The sequence below is a fragment of the Heteronotia binoei genome, chromosome 13 (genome assembly GCF_032191835.1).
Source record: "Heteronotia binoei isolate CCM8104 ecotype False Entrance Well chromosome 13, APGP_CSIRO_Hbin_v1, whole genome shotgun sequence".
In the NCBI taxonomy this organism is placed as follows: domain Eukaryota; kingdom Metazoa; phylum Chordata; class Lepidosauria; order Squamata; family Gekkonidae; genus Heteronotia; species Heteronotia binoei.
In genome coordinates this window covers 69892890-69914985 of record NC_083235.1, presented here as the reverse complement: position 1 = coordinate 69914985, position 22096 = coordinate 69892890, and the positions used below count along the sequence as shown (strand labels likewise).

The following is a 22096-nucleotide window of genomic DNA, read 5'->3' as shown; positions in this document are numbered from 1 at the left end:
TGATGACTGAATTGACAAATCATTGCTTGAGTAGCACTGTCCCTCACAGCCACGTGGCTAGAAATAAAGAGGATGCTCCCCTTTCCGGCAGCAGAAGAGACAAGAAGTGAACAAATCAGGAGTTGTTACTTGCATCTTGTAAATAGCCAGGAGTTTAAACAAACCATTTTTTGTCATGATGTCTGATTGCAGCTGTTCTCTGTAGAACAGGCGCTGGGAGGGAAGGTTTCACAGTTTGCCTGTCGAAGATAACAGGAGCTGAATACAGTGGCTTCAGTAGTCAGCCAAAGGATTGCCACTCAGCCTTTAATGGTTCATTCATTGAAAATAACAGCGCAAAATTTTTAAATCGTTGTTAGCCACTTAAGAATCTAATACAAAAAGTAGGATAATTAAAAAAAAAAACACAAATCTTTGCTTCTGATATGTTTTTCAGGATTGTGGTGTAACTCCTGAGAGTGAAAACCTCACCTTATCCTCATCAGGTGCAATAGATCGGTCTTCATGTACAGGGACACCTCTTTCTTCTACCATCTCTTCCCCAGAAGGTACAATAGGAGAGTTTACTTGTTTTGCTTCTTCTGATAGCTCACTTATACTCTCCTTGCCAAGCGTATTCTCGGTTTCCTTGAGAAAAGTCACTCTCCAGTTCCTTGATCTTTAATCCCTCCCCCACCACCAATGTTCCCTCTAAGCCATGCAGTCTTTGTGAGCAAAAATTCTACTTTGTGAGCTTCTGGCATTAAAGTTGTGAGCTACTGCATAAATTAGTTTGCTCTGGAGCTGTTTTTCCTAAACTAAGGCTGATTCCACAGTCACCTTGCTCTGGGGAGGCCTTCTGTTTCTGTACGGAGCAAGCTGGTGATTTTGCACCAGTTGCTCCACGCTGGTATTTTGTGCGGGGCAAGCCTGTGATTTGCCGCACCACATTTTTTCAAGTTTACACTGCAGTGTGGCAAATCGCGGGTTTGCCCTGCGCAAAATGGCGGCACAGAACAACTGGTGCGAAATCACCAGCTTGCTCCACACAGAAACGGAAGCCTGCCCCGGAGCAAGGTGAGTGCGGAATCAGCCTAAGACAAAAAGGTGTGAGCCAGAGGCCAGAAATCTGTGAGCTAGCTCACACTAACTCAGCTTAGAGGGAACACTGCCCCCCACCATCCTGCACTCCTTGGAGAGAAAGGTCTGCATAGCCTGAACTCAGTATCTGATGCATACTCAACGTGTATCTGAGCTTTAAAAAATGACTTTGCAAATTTGTTCGAGGCAGAGGAGTGGGTTTAACTTTGGACATTCTTAATGGGATTTGGGACTCATTAGCACACATGTTGCTTATAACCACTCTTCATAATGCCTCTGTGTCTTGCCTGCACCTTTTCCCTAGGTCCTGTTAGCAGTAGTCTGGCACAGTCGGTCATGTCTATGGCCTCCTCTCAAAGTCAGCACTCTGAGATCAGCACTGACACCATGTCTTCCATGTCAGGCTCATACGTAGCTCCTGGCACTGAGGAAGAGGGGGACATGATCCCGTCCCCAGGTATCGTCAGTGGGATACCATCAGAAGAAGACGTAAGTATGGCCAAGCCAATCAGGGTTAACAAATTGTGGTGTTTTGCAGGGGATGGATTCAGTTTCTGCCTTCATTGGAAGAAACTATTGTAGGTATTACATACCAGAGCAATTTAAGCATGTCAAAATCCTTGTAACACTTTAAGCATACACTGGTTTTAAAAAGCAGCTGAAGCCATTTTGATATGTGGAAGGAACACAGTGGCTTGTATGGCTTACCTATCGCTTAAGATGGCAAAACCTGTGCAGCCCCCATGATGGATACAACTTTATGTATGCATGTATGCACTGCCTGTGAATTAAATAAGTTGAAACAGTAATGACGGCCAGACATCTTACTCCAAGGATAGCGTGAAAAGAAGGTGAGGGGCATTAAGGAATGTAGTGTATAGGAGTTGATACAATTTTCTAGATGACCTTAAATATCTATACAGATTATTTCTCAGCAAGTCTTAAGTCTATTCTCTGTCTCATTGTAGTCAACTCCAGTTGAATCTCCAGATGCAAATTTTGTCAGTGTCTCAGCAGAGGAACTAGATGCTGAGGTAAAGATATTAAAGTTTATTTAATATATGGGATCTGATGGGAGGAAATGACAAATACCCTTTGATGTTAAAGCTGTATGTGGTCAGGTGATTGTCCTTGAGGGGAATTCCATGGCCAGGCATAAAAAAATACTGATATATAGGAACTGGTCAAAGGAATTAGTAATCTGGTTGCAGAAGGAGCCTTGATGATACAGGAACTGGGGACCACCACTCAACGAGGTCACTTATGTAACAGTTTGATAGGTCACAACAGCAAGAAGTAAACAAGAGTCTGGGCCAGTGAGGGAAAAGTTTGTCCTGAATAATTTGGATCATCATGGAAATGGTTAAGTAAACATATTCTCCAAAGTTTCATTCCTTTTTGCCCAAGCAGAACATTTCTGGACCTGCATGGCTGGGACTCTATACAGGCATTTTTAAATACAGGGTGAACAGAAGTAATAAATGAAAGTAGGGATAAACGCTCCTTCTTTCTCTAATATATAACTGGCCCTGACCATACCATCCAGAATCAACTCACCAGTCACCAAGACTCAAATCAAACTCAACTGACTGTCAGCTTCTCCTGACAACTTTTTAACTGCCCGTTTCCCTCCAAAAACCTCTAATATAAAACCCAGTTCCCACCCAGGAACTGGTTTCCCTCTTACAGCCATCTGGGAGACCAGCCTGAAAGACTTCCTGTCTCTCTAGGAGGCCTCCTCAGAATGGCTGCTTCTGGACAGGAGGGGAGGGGGGGAGGAGGAATAGACTAGGCCAAAGTTTTGCCTAGAGTTTTATAGACTCCTCTAGCCAACTCCCAGACAAGCACAGGCCTAAAATGGTGTTTCTCCATACGGTGCAATCACTTTTACATCTCTCACCAAGTCTTGGGCATTGCTAAGGACCAAATCCAGGATCGCTCCACCCCTGGTAGGTTCTGTGGCCATCTGCTCCATAGCATAGTCATTGAGAGTGTCTAGAAACTCTATCTCTTTCTCCCAACCAGAACACACATTGACCCCATCAATCTGTGGGTAGTTAAAATCTCTCTTCATAATGTCTCTGTGTCTTGCCTGCACCTTTTCCCTAGGTCCTGTTAGCAGTAGTCTGGCACAGTCAGTCATGTCTATTATGACACAGTTTTTACGTTTAGCCGTTATCTTTAATTCTTTCATCATATCTATCTTTTGATCTGGTGGGCAATAACAAACTCCTATAGTTGAATTTCCTTTTGAGCCCACTATTTCGACCCAAAGCATTTCTAGAAGGCAATCTAATTCTCTTTCCTTCTCAGTCTTACTGGACTGTATACCCTCTCTGACATACAGATCCACCCCACCTCCAACCCTTCCCTCCCTATCCTTCCGATATAACATATCCAGGAATCACCGTGTCCCACTGATTCTCCTCATTCCACCAAGTTTCTGAAATACCCACAATGTCTATGTTTTCCCCCAACACTAACCATTCCAACTCCCCGATTTTACCTCGGACACTTCTAGCATTTGTATACAAACATCTGTAATTTCCCAGGCAAGTTAGGCCCGCAAACTTCCTCCTGCTGCCTCGAGACTTTGGCAGACAGTCCATACTGTTTGTCACCATCTCAGTGGTCAGTTTAGAGTTTTCATGAACCCTGAACTTCCAATGGACTCTTCCATTGTACAAAATAGTTTGTCGTTTGTCCAGTTTGGGAGTTTGGCCCCATCCCAAGTGAGCTCTGGATTGGGCCAGCCTGACTGAGGTCTGAGAGTGAGCTCCAAAAGCCTTTATAGGCCTTTGGAGCTCACTCTGGAAGCTCAGTTGAGTAGGGCTGCCCAACTCAACTGAGCTCCCAAAGCAAGCTCTGAAGGCTTCTATAGGTCTTAAATGCCCTTATATGGGCAGGCCCCACCCAAAGGTAGGCTTTGAAGACCCAGGGCTTTTTTGGGGTAGAAAAAGTCCAACAGGAACTCATTTGCATATTAGGCCACACACCCCGATGCCAAGCCAGTGTCATGGGTGCTGGGGACCCTTCAGAGGAAGTTGAGTCTGATGAGGAAACTGTGCCCCTGCCACCTGCACCAGTGCCCCTGCCTCCTGCTGGAGAAGATCCCAGCCCCCCTGCCTCGCCCTCTCGGGTGGCTCGTGTGCGTGACCGCCTCCGGCAGGACCTCAGGGATCGGAGGAGGGCGGCACGCTCACAAGCAAGACGCTCCCTGAGCCCTGAGTTCTGAGAGGATTCTGGCCCTTCTAAGAGCAAGGATGCTTGAGTGGTAACAGGATCCTGGCTGCCTCCCTGAGCCAGCAATTAGCCCAAACGGGCAACAGCCAGCAGAGGGCTATATAGCTGTGGGCTTTGGGAGGAAGCTTTGTGGAAGCAACTAGTCATCTCCCTGACATTCTAGCATCCACTCCGGCTTGACTTTGGTTCCTGACTCCCTGACTTTGGCTTTGGACTTCTGGACTCCCTGACCTCGGCTTCTGGACCTCAGACCTGCGATACTTCTACAGTGATTCGGATTTGGCGCCTCGGACCCTCCTGCTTACTGGCTACAGACCTCGGACTGCCTCTGGACTTTGCCTGACCCGGCCCCAGCCGTGACAGATTGCTTCCACCGACAAACACCCACTCCACAGGATGGATGCTGAAGCAAGTGAAACCACAGAACTACTGGCTGCGCTCCAAGCCCAGGTACAGCAGCTAACACAGGCAGTAGTGCACTTGCAGCAACAACCTGCGGCCAGTGCTCCAGCCAAGTGCCCAGTTCCCCCACCTGACAGATTTGGGGGTGCCGTGGAAGAATTTCCTGCCTTCCTAGCACAGTGTCGGCTGTACTTTGAACTGAGAGCACGGGACTTCCTCAATGACAAAACCAAGGTGTGTTTCGTCATCAGTCTGTTAAAGGGGCAGGCGGCCAAATGGGCCACACCCTTACTGGTCGCGTCCTCTCCCCTACTGACTGATTACCAGGGGTTTGAGGCCCACCTGTCTGCTGCTTTCTCAAACCCAGTCCAAGCAGCCACAGCTAACCGGAAGATCAGGGCACTGAAACAAGGCAACTCCTCGGTGGCTCAATATGCCACTGAATTCAAGCTCCTGACCCAGGACTTGGCGTGGAATGAGGCTGCCCAGATGGACCAGTTTACTGAGGGGTTGGCAGAGGAGGTCCTGGATGAACTGGCCAGGGTGGAGCAGCCACCCACGCTCCAAGAACTTATCACCCTCTGCCTCCGCATCGATGGCCGCCTGGAAAGTCGCCGCCAAGCCAAGACCAGAGGGCGCCAGCTCCCTGCGCCGTGCTACTTGGCTCCTCGCCCGTCCCCAGCTAGTACCAGCACCAAGGACGAGCCTATGCAGCTTGGAGCTGCTCGACCCCGCCTGACCCCAGAGGAAAAGACCAGACGCCGCACGCAGAATCTGTGCCTCTACTGCGGCACGGCAGGCCACTATGCCTCTGGCTGCCCTGCTAAGCATCGGATACCTGGACCTTCGCTGCCACCGCCGCCAAAAGGGCAGCCCCAGGCGTAAGTGGACCCCCCAGCCTGGGGCGACTAGCTGGGTCCTCCGAACAGCGGGCTGATACCCCAGGGCCATTCCTGCTACCAGTCAAACTCCGTCTGCCTGACGAACGCTGGTTGTTCGTGTATGCCATGCTGGACTCGGGAGCGGCCCACTGTTTTATAGATGCCGCCTTTGTGAAGCAGCACCAGATCCCTGTGCAGACAAAAGGGATTCCGTCGCTGGTGGAGGCTATTGACGGGCGCCTCCTCCGTTCTGGCCCCGTCACCCAGGAGACCTGTCCCATCACCTTCCACGTCCAGCAGCACCAAGAACAGCTGCGGTTTGATGTCGCCCGCATGCCTCGCTTCCCGCTGATTCTAGGCCTTTCCTGGCTGAAGCTGCACAACCCCATCGTGGACTGGGCCCAGCAGGAACTACGCTTCCGAGACCCATGCCCCCATCTGACTCCTCCCACCACTCTAGCAGCTGGCATCCCGAGTGGTGGTCCTCAGCTCCCTCAGAAGTATGTGGACTTTGCTGATGTCTTTGAAGAGACAGGAGCTGATCAGCTTCCCCCTCACCGGCCCTACGACTGTGCCATTGATTTGGTACCTGGGGCACCACTCCCGGTGGGGCGTCTGTACCCAATGTCGGAGCCGGAGTTGGCAGCTCTGCGAGACTTCCTGGACAAGAACCTGAAACGCGGATTCATCCGACCCTCAACCTCTCCCCTATCTGCTCCAGTGCTCTTCGTGAAGAAGAAAAGTGGGGAGCTCCGGCTGTGCAATGACTACCGGGCCCTGAACAAGATCACCATCCGCGACCGGTACCCTCTACCACTGATCCCTGAACTCTTGGATCGCCTAAAGGGGGCCCAAATCTACACCAAGCTGGACCTCCGTGGAGCATACAATTTGGTGCGCATACGGCCCGGAGACGAATGGAAGACCGCGTTTGGGACCCGATACGGGCAGTACGAGCACCTGGTAATGCCCTTCGGACTGACCAATGCCCCCGCTGTCTTCCAGAGGTTCATGAATGACATATTCCGGGACCTGCTCGACCGCTTCGCGATCATATACCTGGATGACATCCTAATTTACTCCCGCAATCCTGCCCAGCACGCCGAGCACGTCCGCCAGGTCCTGCAGCGCCTACGAGCCCATGGTCTCTACGCCAAGCTGGAGAAGTGCGACTTCGACCTGCGCTCCGTCGAGTTCCTTGGGCACATCGTGTCACCGCAGGGGATCCTCATGGACCCGAAAAAAGTAGAAGCGGTCCTGACCTGGCAGGCTCCTCAGAATCGCAAAGACCTGCAGCGGTTCCTCGGTTTTGCCAACTACTATCGGCAATTCATCCCGGCCTACGCATCCCTGACCACACCCCTGACTCAACTACTCCGCCCCAAAGAACCCTTCCACTGGTCCCCAGAGGCCGATAACGCCTTCTCCACCCTGAAGACTCGCTTTGCCACCGGGCCACTCCTGAGATACCCCGACCCCCAGCTTCCCTTTACGGTGGAAGCTGATGCCTCCAACGTGGCCCTGGGAGCAGTGCTGTCCCAGCGCGAGGAGCCGTCCCAGCCACTACAGCCCTGCGCCTATTACTCGCGGCAGCTCACTGCTGCAGAGAGGAACTATACCATCTGGGAGAGGGAGTTGCTCGCGATCAAGGCGGCGTTTGAGGTTTGGCGACATTACCTCGAAGGGGCTCGCCACCCTGTTCAAGTGCTCACCGATCACCGGAACTTGGAACACCTCCAGACCACCCGCCGTCTCAACCAGCGCCAGATCCGGTGGTCCCTATTCTTCTCTCGCTTCGACTTCCGGATCTCCTACATCCCCCATACCCAGAACCGGAAAGCAGACGCGCTCTCCCGGAAACCGGAATACGCCCCTGCCTCAACTGAGACCGCGCCCGCTGCTCCAATCCTGCCGCCCTCAGTATTTGCAGCCACCTCCACTTCACCAGCACTCGTGGAGGACATTCGGGCTAGCCAGGCCAATGATCCCTGGGTCCAGCAACACCTCCAGGCTCTCCAAGATGACCCAACAGGGGAGTTCACGACTCGAGGCGGCCTCTTGCTACACCGCGAACGCCTCTATGTGCCGCCCGGGCCCTTGCGGGCAGAAGTGCTACGCCTGACCCACGACTCGTTACCCGCCGGGCACTTTGGACAGCATAAGACCACCCACTTGCTGACAAGGGAATTCTGGTGGCCACGAGTTCGCGCTGATGTTGCCCGCTATGTCAGCTCCTGTGACGTCTGCCGACGGGCCAAAGACATCCCAGCCAAACCCTCAGGGTTGCTGCAGCCCTTGCCCACATCTTCAGGACCCTGGGATACCATCTCGATGGACTTCATCACGGAACTTCCACGCTCCAAGGGTCAGACTTGTATCTGGGTGGTCGTCGACCTATTTACCAAGATGGCCCACTTTGTTCCGTGCCCGAAACTCCCCACAGCTCAGGAGACGGCCCAGCTTTACCTGCAACACATCTTTCGTCTGCATGGACTCCCAGCCCATCTGATCTCCGATCGGGGCCCTCAGTTCTCCTCTCGGTTCTGGCAAGCCCTCCATTCCAGCCTGGGTACTCGAGTGCACCTGTCCTCGGCCTACCACCCACAGACAGATGGCCAGACAGAGCGCACCAATGCCACGCTAGAGCAATATCTCCGCTGTTACACCTGTTACCAGCAGGATGACTGGACCACTCTATTGCCCCTAGCAGAGTTTGCATACAACAACGCGGTCCATTCATCCACCCAAATGACCCCGTTTGCTGCAACCTACGGGTACCACCCTCGGTTCTTCCCAGCGATCCTACCACCCACGAATGTCCCCGCCTTCGATGCCTACCTGCAAGAACTCCGTGCCAGCCAAGACTTGCTCCGAGAGCAGCTACAGCAAGCCAAGGAGGCATATAAACGGGCTGCGGACCGAAAGAGGCAAGAAGGCCCTCCAGTGCAGCCGGGGGATCAGGTGTGGCTCTCAACTCGCTACCTGCGCCGGCCTGGTCGGTCTCACAAGCTGGATGCACGGTTCATTGGACCCTACCCCGTCGTTGAACAAATAAACCCCGTCGCCTTCAGGCTCCAGTTGCCACCCCACCTCCGCATTCACCCCGTGTTTCATCGCTCCCTCCTTGTTCTGGCTGCACCCCCTGACCCAGCTCGGACTCCTTCCCCACCGCCGCCACCACCAGTGTTGGTGGATGACGAGGAAGAATATGAGGTGCGCCAGATCCTGGACTCCCGGTACCATCGTGGAGGCCTCCAGTACCTGGTGGACTGGGAGGGATACGGCCCAGAAGACCGGTCTTGGGAGCCCGAGGACAATCTTCATGCCCCGGACTTGGTGCACCAGTTCCACAACGACCACCCCGACCTTCCAGGTCCCTCGACGGAGGGGGGCCCTGGGGGGGGGGATAGTGTCATGGGTGCTGGGGACCCTTCAGAGGAAGTTGAGTCTGATGAGGAAACTGTGCCCCTGCCACCTGCACCAGTGCCCCTGCCTCCTGCTGGAGAAGATCCCAGCCCCCCTGCCTCGCCCTCTCGGGTGGCTCGGGTGCGTGACCGCCTCCGGCAGGACCTCAGGGATCGGAGGAGGGCGGCACGCTCACAAGCAAGACGCTCCCTGAGCCCTGAGTTCTGAGAGGATTCTGGCCCTTCTAAGAGCAAGGATGCTTGAGTGGTAACAGGATCCTGGCTGCCTCCCTGAGCCAGCAATTAGCCCAAACGGGCAACAGCCAGCAGAGGGCTATATAGCTGTGGGCTTTGGGAGGAAGCTTTGTGGAAGCAACTAGTCATCTCCCTGACATTCTAGCATCCACTCCGGCTTGACTTTGGTTCCTGACTCCCTGACTTTGGCTTTGGACTTCTGGACTCCCTGACCTCGGCTTCTGGACCTCAGACCTGCGATACTTCTACAGTGATTCGGATTTGGCGCCTCGGACCCTCCTGCTTACTGGCTACAGACCTCGGACTGCCTCTGGACTTTGCCTGACCCGGCCCCAGCCGTGACAGCCAGCTGGAACTGTATTCCTGCTTAAAAAAAAAACCCTGTGAAGACCTATAAAAGCATTCAGCGCTTACTCTGAGAGCTCAGTCAAATCAAGCCAGCTAACTTGGCTGAGCTCTGAGACCAGTTTCCCACTAGCTTTGTCCCAGTCTCATGCTCCTCTTCTCCACAACGCTTCCATCCAATTTTGCACAAGCTGCTGTGGAGCTGCAACTTGCCCCATCTCTTTCCCGCAGCAAGCAAGATTCTCTGAAAATTGGTTTCTGCTTTCCGCAGGAAAGAGGTGGGGCAAGTTGCAGCTCCACAGCAGCTTGTGCAAAATTGGATGGAAGCGCCGTGGAGAAAGAGGAGCATGAGACTGGGACAAGGCTAGTGGGGAATCGGTATGAGAGTGAGCTCCAAAGACCTTTAAAGGCATTTGCCGCTCACTTTCAGAGCTCAGTCAGGCCTGGAGATGAGCTCCGGAGGCATTCAGATGCCTTTGGAGCTCACTTCCGTTCAGGAAGCCCAACCCAAAAGTAAGTTCCAAAGGCATTTGAATGTCTTTTGGAGCTCATTTCTGGTTGGGCCCCAAAGGTATTTAAATGCCTTCAGAAGCCACACACACTCTTCCCGAACCTCCATGAAGGTTCGAGGAGGGTTTGTGGGAGGCATATTTTCCCAAACTCCTGGTTCAGGAACCACAAACTAGCCCAGTTCATGCCCATCCCTAATCAGCATCAGCCAGGTGCTTCATCATGATCCGAACTGCCTCAGCATGGCAGCTTGAAGGCTTTAGACAGAGACCTAACTTTTCATTGGAGGTTAGTGACGTTCTCCTGCAATCACACAAGCCTAACACTAGGAAATCCTATATGTATAAGTGGAAGGTGTAGTGAGAGGGACATGTCACCGGGTACTGCCCATTACAGGCCATATTCGATTATCTATTGCACCTGAAAACAACAGCTGTTATTTCTTGCTATCGCAAACAATGCTTCGTCTATGCTGTGGAGTCTTGTGAGCAAAAATTCAACTTCGTGAGCTACTGGCATTAAAGTTGTGAACTACTGCATAAATTAGTTTGCTCTGGGGCAATTTTTCCTGAGCTAGGACAAAAACATGTAAGCAGGAGGCCACAGAATGTAAGCTAACTTAGAGGGAACACTGATCCCAAGGGCACTGAGGGTGGATCAGTCTTCTCCCATCATTTGTCCAAAAGGTTTTTAAGGGGCTAGGTCAGAGGTGTTGAACTCATTCATTACGAGGGCCAGATATGACATAAGTGTCACTGTTGAACTGGACCATGTGTGCCATAAAATGTAACATGTGGTACCAGAGATACTGACTTTATAAAGATGATTTCAGATGCCAAATGACAACAACAGGCTATCTTTGCCTGCCCTAGGATTCTTTAGTTGTCCAATGGGGTTTCTGTCAGTTGTATAAGCACAGTTAATGTTCAAACCTTTTGAACCTCTTGCTACATGTTCTTTGGTAGACCTTCCTATGAAAGTGTGTTTCTTAGTGGTTATTACTTCAACCAGGAGGATGAATGAGTTAGTGGCTCTTCAGATAGACCCTCCATTTGTGAATTTTTTTTTCTGAGAGGATAATCTTTCTCCCTAGTATTAAGTTTCTCCCTAAGGTTCCATTTTCAGGTCCCATGTATCCCAAGATATAATTTTGCCAGCATATTTTCCTTCACTGAGCTCTTATTTTACTTCAAGAGAACCCTGGAGTTCCACAGGGATAGAGCCCTGTTTGTTTGCTTTAGTGACCCTAAGAGAGGTAGGAGAGTGTCCTCTCAGACCCTGTCAGAGCTATTAGGCAATGTTATGATCAGACCAGGTTACCATGCCCTTTGAACATTCAAGCCCATTCTACTAAGGCAGTGGCTTCTTCAGCAACTTTCCTGGATGGAGTGCCTTTGATGGAGATTTGGAAAGCTGCCACCTAGTCATTGGCAGACATATTTGTGTGTCACTATGCTTTGGATGTGCAAGCAATATGAGAGGCTTAAGTAGGCAAGGCAGTACTTCATTTGCTGTTCAAGTGAGGAGAGCATGCCCTATCTCCTGCTGAGTAGCTTGCTAGAATTCCTATGTGGGACTGCACAGAAGATCAATGATGAAAATAAAGTTGCACTTAACCTGGAACTATTGTTCATTGAGTATCTTCTCTGCAAACACACATACCCTCCCTCCTGCCCCTCTGTATGCTCTTGCTTCGGTAGCACTAGAGGTACTGAGTGTGGGAACGCTGCTGCACTAGGGCACATGGTCCCTGGGCAGGAACAAGCTTCTGGCTCTGGTACACTGCCCGCTGGAGGCTTGACCTATCTGATGGCAGGCCTGCTCATGCAAAGTCCCCATGTGTGCCTGCACAGAAGATATTCAATGAATAATAGTTGCAGGCAAGTGCAACTTTGTTTTCAACAAGTTGTCTTCTGAGTAGGCACACATTCTCTCTCTCCTTCCCTGCCACGAGCTCTTTCTCTCAAGTTAATCTGCTCTTGGTGGCTGGAGAACTGAGAGAGGGAAGGGGGCCCCTCCCAGGAGCACATGACCATTTGGGTGGGAAAACATGCCTTCGACTCTGGGGAGGGGCTCCCTACTTTGGCTCTAGACAAGGAGAGAGGTAAAAGCAGGGAAGGAATCCTCTGGTGGCTGGCCTGTACAAGCCTAGTCCCAGTATGTTCCTGCACAGAAGACAGCCTGATGAACAACAGTTGCAATGAAGTACAACGCTGTTTTACAATTCAATCAAAAGCTAAAGCACCAAGCTGAGATTCTGAGATCATTCTGCCTCCAGGTGCATGAACAAGACTGATAAATGTGCAATCAGGGGAATCACATAGACAGTGCCACCTGCATTCTGGAGGGACATTCAGACCTGTAATTTGAAATGCTGCAACCCAGCAGGATTACCCTGATTGCCATAGAAGGTGTATACTGAATATCTTATTTCTGCTTCCCTCAAATTGGGGTCAGAAACTCCTGTGTATCCATAATGGTATTACAGAGGATCCACAGAGTTTTTATAAGGTGAAGAGTTGAGCCCTTTTCATGCCATCTAGCTAATGTGAAAATAAAGCTCTCTCCAGTTTTCCAGGAATGGGGGTGGTGCTCATATTGTTGCTGATATCCATTGTCACCTAGCTTCCAGATCACCTCAGCAGTAGACAGAAAACGTGCTGGTTGATTGCAGGGAACCAGTAGCTCTCCCTTGGAATGCCAGGTGTTCAGTTTGTCTGTGCTGGTTTTTTCTGTTTCTTTGAGTAGCTTCAAAAGTTTTTTCCAGGCCCCTTCCTACCACTAGCTAAAAGTCACTAATAAGTAACGTTTTTACTGTCTAGAGTGTGAAGCCCTCTACAGTCAAGGGGTGAGACGGATTAGAACTTAGATTACATTCCGTTTTAGTTGTAGTTTTTAGTATTGACTGTTCTCTGGGCCAAATAGCCAAATTTGGTCTATTCTCTGTAGACCAAATACAGATAATACAGACATTCAAGTCTAGCATGTAAGGGTCTCACTGTATAAGAACATAAGAGAAGCCATGTTGGATCAGGCCAATTGCCCATCCAGTCCAACACCCTGTGTCACACAGTGGCCAAAAACCCAGGTGCCATCAGGAGGTCTACCAGTGGGGCCAGGACACTAGAAGCCCTCCCACTGTATAGTTTTGAAGAAGTAAGAGAACAGAAGCCTCCAAAAGGAAAACAATCTTTCTGGCATATGGTGTATGTTGGTGGAAGAGGAGGTCATCTGCAGAAAAAAAACACGTTAAATCAAAATGAGGGTCTTTGGGTTGCTTTGGCTTAAGAACCACTTGTTTATTTCACATATAGCATGTTCTTTTCTTAACCACCTCTGGAAGTGGAAACCTAGGGAACTTGGTTTCTGTTTTCTTCAGTGGTTCAGGAGGTCTTTCTTTTTAATAGTAATATTTTGTTAATTTTTGTGGCAGGGGAATGATGTCATGGAGGAAGAGGATGGCTCCCCCACACAGGAAGATGGTAACAGAGAATGGACAATTATTCCTTGTTTCATGTTGTTTGGTCATGTTTCTTATCTAGCTGACAATGTGCACAAGGGAAAGAGGAGTGGGGAGGTTCTGGACAAGCTGCATTGCCGCATTTTTTGAATGTCTAACAAACAGGAGATAGGAAGGCGTCTGTAGAATAGGACAAGATTCACCATTCTGTACAGAAAAGATGGCAAATAAAGATTCATAGGGGAAATGTGAAGGGATGGCAGACAACAATGTGGTATATTTTTAGTTAAAACGCCAAATTCAGTTTTCCTTTCTGTTTGTCTAGAGTGCAGGATAAAGGATAAAAAAGCAGTTCCGTAAGCAACTTTATGACATTTTGAGATTTATACCTGTTTGCTCTCCCTACCTATCTTTTGTCATTCAGTTTCTTATCCAAGAATAGGGGTTAAGGGAGCTGGTTCTAAGAAAATGAGATCGGATCAGAATTCTAAAGCTAATGAACGCTCCAAATATTTGGGATATTATTTCTTCCTGCAGCAGCCTACAGTCTTTCCAAAGATGACAAGCTTATGCCCCAGCTCCAGTATTCCGTCACTATTATTTCTTAGAGATTATATAGTTCTTTTCTAGGCTCCCTAGAGCCAATGGCACATTGCATACACACATATATTAGCAAATGCCCAACAGGTGCTACTTGAAGGGAAACAGCAGCTTCAAGAGAGGAGTCTGAAGCTGAATGGATGTTTTAACACTTTACCTGCCATTTCTAAACCTCGAATTATTCCCAAATAGCTTGTTTGCACTTACAGTCACACACAACATACTAGGCAGAATTCAAATACATGTCTGGGAGTCCACAGAAAAGAAAGCAACTTGGAGAGCAGATTTGGAGCAGAGAAACAGGGAACAGGATCGAGTTAAGCAGCAGCTCCCACCCTGTGCTACTTCGGGGAGGGACGGTGGCTCAGTGGCGGAGCATCTGCTTGGGAAGCAGAAGGTCCCAGGTTCAATCCCTGGCATCTCCAAAAAAGGGTCCAGGCTAAATAGGTGTGAAAAACCTCAGCTTGAGACCCTGGAGAGCCGCTGCCAGTCTGAGAAGACAATACTGACTTTGATGGACCCAGGGTCTGATTCAGTAGAAGGCAGCTTCATATGTTCATATTAGGGGAAGGACGGTGGCTCAGTGGTAGAGCATCTGCTTGGTAAGCAGAAGGTCCCAGGTTCAATCCCCGGCATCTCCAACTAAAAGGGTCCAGGCAAATTGGTGTGAAAAACCTCAGCTTGAGACCCTGGAGAGCCGCTGCCAGTCTGAGAAGACAATACTGACTTTGATGGACCAAGGGTCTGATTCAGTAGAAGGCAGCGTCATATGTTCATGTTCATTGTTTTCCAAATTCCCCTCAGTTCTTGGGCTTTTGTGTATATGCTCGTGATCTGAGGGGTGCCTTGGTGCTTGCTGCTATTCTAAGCTGAGGATAGTAAACCAGTCAGATTCCCTCTTCACTGTCAAGCCTAGAGTTGGAAGGGACTCCAGGGTCATCTAGTCCAACCCCCTGCACAATGCAGGAACTTCACAAATACCTCCCCGCCCCCCACACATACATTCCCAGTGATCCCTGCTTCATGCCCAGAAGATGGCAAAAACCTCCAGGATCCCTTGCCAAAGTGGTCTGGAGGAAAATTGCTGACTGCCCCCAAAGCATCAATCAGCGTTTCCCTGGGCTTGCAAGAAAGGATCATGAGAAGTAAGCACTGATGTAGCCCTTCCTGCCTTCCTTCTCATAATCTGCTTAATTCACAGAATCAGCATTGCTGTCAGATGGCCATCTAGCCTCTGCTTAAAAATCTCTAAGGAAGGAAAGCCCATCACCTCGCGAGGAAGCCTGTTCCACTGAGGAACTGCTCTGTCAGGAAGTTATTCCTAATATTTAGCTGGAAAATCCTTTGATTGAATTTCAACCTGTTGATTCTGGTCCAACCTTCTGGGGCAACAGAAAACAACTCTGCACTATCCTCTATATGACAGCCCTTCAAGTACTCGAAGACAGTGATCATATCACCTCTCAGTCGTCTCCTCTCTAGACTAAACATATCCAGCTCCTTCAGTCTTTTCTATTGGACGTGGTCCTTCAATCTTTTCTCAATGGACTTGGTCTTCAGACCCCTCACCATCTTCATTGCCCTCCTCTGGACATGTTCCAGCTTGTTTATATCCTTCCTAAATTGTGGTGTCCAAAACTGAACACAGTACTCTAGGTGAGGTCTTACCAGAGCAGAGTAAAGCAATACCATCACTTCATGTGATCTGGACACTATACCTCTGTTGATAAAGCCCAAAATTGAATTTGCTTTTTTAGCCACCACATCACACTGCTGACTTATGTTCAGTGTATGGTCCACTAAGACCACTAGATCCTTTTTGCAGATACCACTGCCATGATAAGTATCCCCTATCTTATAATTATGCATTGGATTTTCCTACCTAAATACAGTTAAAATTCATTTTATTTATTTTAGCCCAGTTTTCCAGCCTGTCAAGATTATCTTGTATATTGAGTTTGTCTTCTACTGTATTTGTGGTTTCAAACAATTCTATTAGTAACATATGGTAATATATTCAATTTCTTACATCGTTAATAACTACTTTTTTCCTCTATCCCATATATTACTTTCTATCTCCCCCTCCCCCCGTTACTTGACCCCCGCCGGTGTACTATACTTAAAACATTATTATTAAAGGTACCCTTAATTAATAAGAACCAAAATTCATATCCTCCTCCCTCTTATACTTAGTCATTATCAAAAATTGTCCAATGTCCTTTTATTTTCCACTCTTTTTCTACATATCTTCTGAACTTCTTCCACTCCATCTTAAATACCTTTAAATCATAGTCTCTTAAGGTTCTTGTTAACTTGTCCATTTCACTCCATGTCATAACTTTTACAATCCAATCCCATTTCTCTGGTGTTTTTTCTTGCTTCCACAACTGCGCATACAATGTCCTAGCAGCTGAGAGCAAGTACCAGATTAAAGTCATATCTTCCTTTGGAAATTTTTCCATTTGTAATCCCAACAGAAAAGTCTCTGCAACTTGGTTAAATTCATAACCCAAGATCTTAGAAATCTCTTGTTGAATCATCTGCCAATACATTTTCGCTCTTTCACAAGCCAACCACATATGGTAGAAAGAACCTTCATGTTTTCTTCATTTCCAACACCTGTCCGGCATTTTGTTATTCATCTTTGCCAACTTTTTAGGAGTCATATACCATCTATACATCATCTTAAAACAGTTTTCTTTAATACTCTGACATGTTGAGAGTTTCATAGAGTTCTTCCACAAATACTCCCATGTATCCATCTGTATTTCTTTATTTACATTAATTGCCCACTTGTCTTCTACTGTATTTGTGACCCCTCCCAATTTAGTATCATCTGCGAATTTAATAAGCATTCCCTTTTTTTCTTCATCTAAATCATTTATAAAGATGTTGAATAAAACAGGCCCCAGGACAGATCCTTGAGGCACTCCACTTGTCACTCCTCTCCAAGAGGATGAGGAATCATTCACAAGCACTCTTTAGGTATGATCTGTCAACCTGTTACAGATCCATCTAACAATAACAGGATCCAAACCACATTTTACCAACTTATCAACAAGAATACTATGTGGAACCTCATCAGAAGCCTTACTGAAATCAAGATAAACTATGTCTACAGCATTCCCCTGATCCAGCAGGGTAATAACTTTTTTAAAAAATGAGATAAAGTTAATCTGACATGACTTGTTCTTGAGAAACCCATGCTGGCTCTTAGTGATCACAGCTGTTCTTTATAAATGTTCCAGAATTGAATGACATGTCTTCATGGAATCAACTGTGATTGGTAGAACAGTCTTGTGAAAGCTTTTCTCCTTTCCCTCATCTCCTCCCCATGTTAGGTCAGAATGGATAGGCCCCAGATTTCATTTATATGCAATTATATGCCAAAAGCAAACTGTATGCTTTTCCAGTGGGGGGACATGATTACTTGTAGCTGGAAGCCTCTGGTAAGAGAAATGGAAGTTAACATTGAAAAAATGAATTAAACATACAGATTAGCCGCAGCATTCTCCTTCCAAATCTGTGCATATGGGCTAATTAGTTTGCTCATTCTTGTTTCATGCTTCTGTTCCTTAATATAGGTTTAGCTTAAAACCGCCGAGGAAAATGGACAAATTAACCAATAATTGGGGTAAACTGCACTTTTACAGAGTTCTGTGGAAGCCATTTATTCAGGTTAATAGCAAGGCTAACTGGCTGGTTTTATTTCCCTTTTAAGAATTTATTTCATCTGTATACAGCTGCCAGGTAATAATACATTTTTAGATAAGGCGTGATGTCACTGTTCAAGGAGATAACTTTCCATGGGTCCGCAAATGCCATTCTTTTTCTTCCTCCCTGATCCACGGCACTTCACAGCTGGTGCTTCCGCTTTAGCACCATCTGCGCTTCAGGAATTTCAGTGGTTTGCATGCTTATCTCCGACATTCAGCAAAATACTTCAAAACGCATTCAGCAGCCCAATCCATAAACCAGTCAAACTCAAGTACTTGCTTCTTAACCATCAATCCCAGTGTTTTGAGTGACTCTGTTGCCATAAAAAATTCATTTTATTTTGGAATTAATTGAAAGCATGACGGAAAGAATCCATACAGCTCTTGTTCGAGAAGGTCAGATCTGATGTTTTGATGTTGATAGTGCATTGCCTGCTCTTTGCCACTCATCAAGGATGACAGGAACGTTGACAAGATGAAGTTATAATAATAATAATAATAATAATAATAATAATAATAATAATAATAATAATAATAATAATACCTTTTATTTATATCCCGCCCTCCCCGCCGAGGCAGGCTCAGTATCTCCAGGCTTATGGAGACATAGTGTCTCCAGGCTTATGGAGACATAGTGTCTCCAGGCTTATGGAGACACTATGGTTTATTTAAAAAAAAATCTTTCAGTGCCTCAATAAGTTGGCTTATATGTACTTAAGATCTTCTTTCTCAGCCATATCTCCATTTTTTAAGCAAACTTGCTGTCGTAAGAGCTTTGCTCGACCCTTGAATTGAATGGCAACATTCCTTTTAATTTCCTGAGCCTAAATCCCACATTTTGCTCCATTTTCTTTATGTTCATGGCTCTATTTGGTGGGGGTCGGGGTTTAAAAACACACATTCCATTTAGAAAAAATTAACTAGAAATACTAATGCAAAGTGCTATAAGAGATTTCTTTCTGTAGAACCACATCTTGGTAAAAGAAAAACCATTGTTTATTAGGTCCAGGCCTCGTTTTGGGCAGGAGCTCAAAGGAGCGGTGCTCCGAAACCTTTAAATTTTATTGTGCTCTTTCTTTCTTACCCCCACCCCTCAAATACTTGCTTTTGGGCTCCATTGTCCAAGCCGCCTGGGAGAATTTTGCTGATCTCTAAGATTTGACAAACCTTCTAATATTTCCCCCCCACAAAAAAATGGAAGAATAATCAAAACATATATAGCAGACAGATGGAAATCTTCATCATGCCACTGTGGAGAAGGAGAAAGTAATTTAAGGAGAAAGTAATTTAAAAAGTATAATGGGAGTAAGGTTTTATTATGACAGTTCTAATTCAAGAAGCATTTTAAGGTAGATACTGAACTGATATAATTTAGTTCACCTGGTGATGTCAGGGGTTTTTGGCATGTGCAAATGAATTGTGCTTAATGAGTTCTGGTACCTCTATTTCTACAAAATGACTTCTGATTAGGTCAGAGCATTTTCACAAGTGGAGTAATCCGGAAAGCGTTTCCCTGTGGATTGGCCAAGAGTTTACCTGTGTTATTGGCCACTACGGAAAGTAAATAGGGCCACTCTTTAATGTGCACTTGGTTTGTTGTAGTCTTCTCATTCAATTTTAAAATATGGGGAATTCTGACATTATTTAGACAGTAGTTGCATGAGGAGATGTGTGAGCAGTCATTTTAGAAGTTAACAAAGCAGTACGACGAATGAAAACACAAGACTACTGTGATTTCTGGTTTGTAGCTATTATGTCTCGGGCATCTCATAAGAAATATTAGAGTTGTATAGGTTTTATAGCAGTAAAACTGTCATGGAATGCACCAAAGAATCCTGGGAATTATATTTTTATACAGATGTTGATAATATTGTTAGAAATCCCTAGCATCTACACACAGAACGGAAACTCCCAGAGTTCCCCGATAGGAAAGAATGACAATTCAGTTGTTTTAAGTCTATAATGTGTGTATGCCCAGCGGTCCTTAATGTTAATTATGTTTTCTTTTTGCAACAGTGTGAAATTTTTGTTGCGTTGCATTAGGTAACAGTTTATTAGGCCATAAAATTAGGAAAAGTGTGTGAGTTTTCAGCACTCATGTAACCCCCAAAGGCCAGAGATCTGCAGTAATACGAGCTGGAGATATTCGTAAGCTGTTATTACAATATTTCCCTTCTGTCCTTATATGGGTTTTTTTTTTTTGCCTGCTTGCTTATTGTCTCTACAAACATGGTTAAATTTCTTGCTGTAGCCCAAATATCTTCCTCATCGGCCAACACCCCCCAAAAACAGATAAACCCCAAACGTGTCTTGAAATTAGAATGAAAATGGAGATGGTTGAGGAAACCAGTCAGGATGGCTTCATGCAGATGCATCGCAACCTAATGCCTTATTGTCCATGCTCTACCCTGTTGGCTTTTGCCGTGGGGTGTTCCTCCCCCCAATCCTGATAATTAACTGTTGTGTTCTTCCATTACTTTAGCAAGGGGGAAAAAAAAATAAAACAAAGCCCCATCCCCTCTCTAACTACATTAACTCCCTTACAGGCCAAAGGACAGGCGCATTCCTAGGTATGGAGTGTGACAATAACAATGACATTGGCAACGCAAGCGTGAAAGCTCTGGACAATAAGCTGTGCTCTGAGGCCTGCTTACCTGGTGAGTGGCAGTCTGCTGAACATGAACTTTGTGGGTGAAGGGAGGTGGGAGGGGGAACTTTCATGCCCCCCCATCCTATACACCTGTCACCTGCCTGAGAGCAAGCAGCCCCTGGCATTTATGTATGTGTACAATTATACAGCATGTAGCAGTAAACAGCAAGAAGGGTGCTTAGCTATGGCACCTTTCTGACATCTTAAGCCATACTGTCTTCCCTAACTGCTCTACATTACATAATGTAGAAACAAATTGCAGGTTTTCCCAGCTTCTAAGATAATTTTTAATGTGGCTTTCTCCAAAGACCCTTGGGAACCGTGACTTCTTTTTTTCTTGAGACTACACAACATTATCCCTCAGAATTTCTTTTGACTCCAGCCTGCTCATGGGATCCACTTCTAATTTTTACTGCACATATTCTTCTCTGGACTCCCCCCCCCTCTTTTTTCTCACTATCATACATTCTTCTTCTCTCCCCAATTTCCCCCTCTTTGAAGATTAAAAAATCCATGCGAAGAGAAAGATCTGTACGTCATGGCTATATATTTTTATCCTGTCTTTCCTCCCAGGAGGTGGCTTGTATGGTTCTTCCCATCTCCATTTTGTCCCTTCAACAACCCTGTGAAGTAATTGAGGTAAAGAGTGAGTGATTGGCCCAAGGTCACCCAGTGGGGTTCATGGCTGAGTGGAGATCAAAATCCAGGGAGAAAAATAGATGTACTTTCCAGTTTCAGACCAGCACTGTAACATTACATCATTGGATGAGGCAAACTCTTCCTAAGTTGGATGTACCGTATTTTTTGGACCATAAGACGCACTTCCCCCCTCCAAAAAAAAGTGGGGGGGAAAGTGTGTGCGTCTTATGGAGCGAAGGTGCGTACCTTCCTCCGGGGGGGGCAATCCGCTGCCTCCACCTCTAATCCCGGCACTTCCCCGCGCCTGCCTGCCTAGCTCCAGCTTCTTCCAGCAAGCGCTGGGATCGCTCCACGTGGCCCCACCGCAAACCCAGCGCTTCGCGAGTGCCGGCTGTGGAGAGGGCAGCGTGCTTCCTCCGTGCCTGTCTGCCTGGCTCCAGCTCTGATGCTTAAAGCAAGCGCTGGGATCAGAGGGCGGAGGGAGCGATCCTGGCGCTTGCTGTAAGTGTCAGAGCTGGAGCCAGCAGGCAGGCAAGGAGGAAGCACGCTGCCCTCTCCACAGCCGGCGCTCGTGAAGCGCTGGGTTTGCGGTGGGGCCACGTGGAGCGATCCCAGCGCTTGCTGGAAGAAGCTGGAGCCAGACAGGCAGGCGCGGGGGAAGCGCCGGGATCGGAGGCAGAGGCAGCGGATCGCCCCCCAGGAAGAAGGTGCGTCCTATCGTCCGGACCGCCTTATGGTGCGAAAAATACAGGTAATGCAAGTCCAAATCAACCATGAGGGCCCTAGTACCCCATCATGGAATTGTAGTTACCATGATTTCTTGGAAGAAAACAATTTCCGTTAGTAGTTTAGAGATATCCTTATCTGAATGATATCAATTTCAGATCCAAGCTTGATTCCAAGCTACAAAA

At 47.4% G+C, this 22096-nt stretch overlaps 1 protein-coding gene across 4 annotated transcripts in view; it reads left to right on the top strand.

Annotated features, from left to right (window-relative positions):
• Positions 1-22096, top strand: part of RNF157 (ring finger protein 157) — a 167577-nt gene that overhangs the window by 132009 nt on the left and 13472 nt on the right. For 3 of the 4 annotated variants that reach the window (XM_060252947.1, XM_060252946.1, XM_060252948.1), the window contains 5 exons: positions 437-548; positions 1385-1569; positions 2049-2114; positions 13554-13602; positions 20443-20553. In XM_060252947.1, coding sequence (XP_060108930.1) covers positions 437-548; positions 1385-1569; positions 2049-2114; positions 13554-13602; positions 20443-20553 — 523 coding nt within the window. The remainder of the gene's footprint in view (positions 1-436; positions 549-1384; positions 1570-2048; positions 2115-13553; positions 13603-20442; positions 20554-22096) is intronic. The other variant, XM_060252949.1, reaches the window with a different exon arrangement.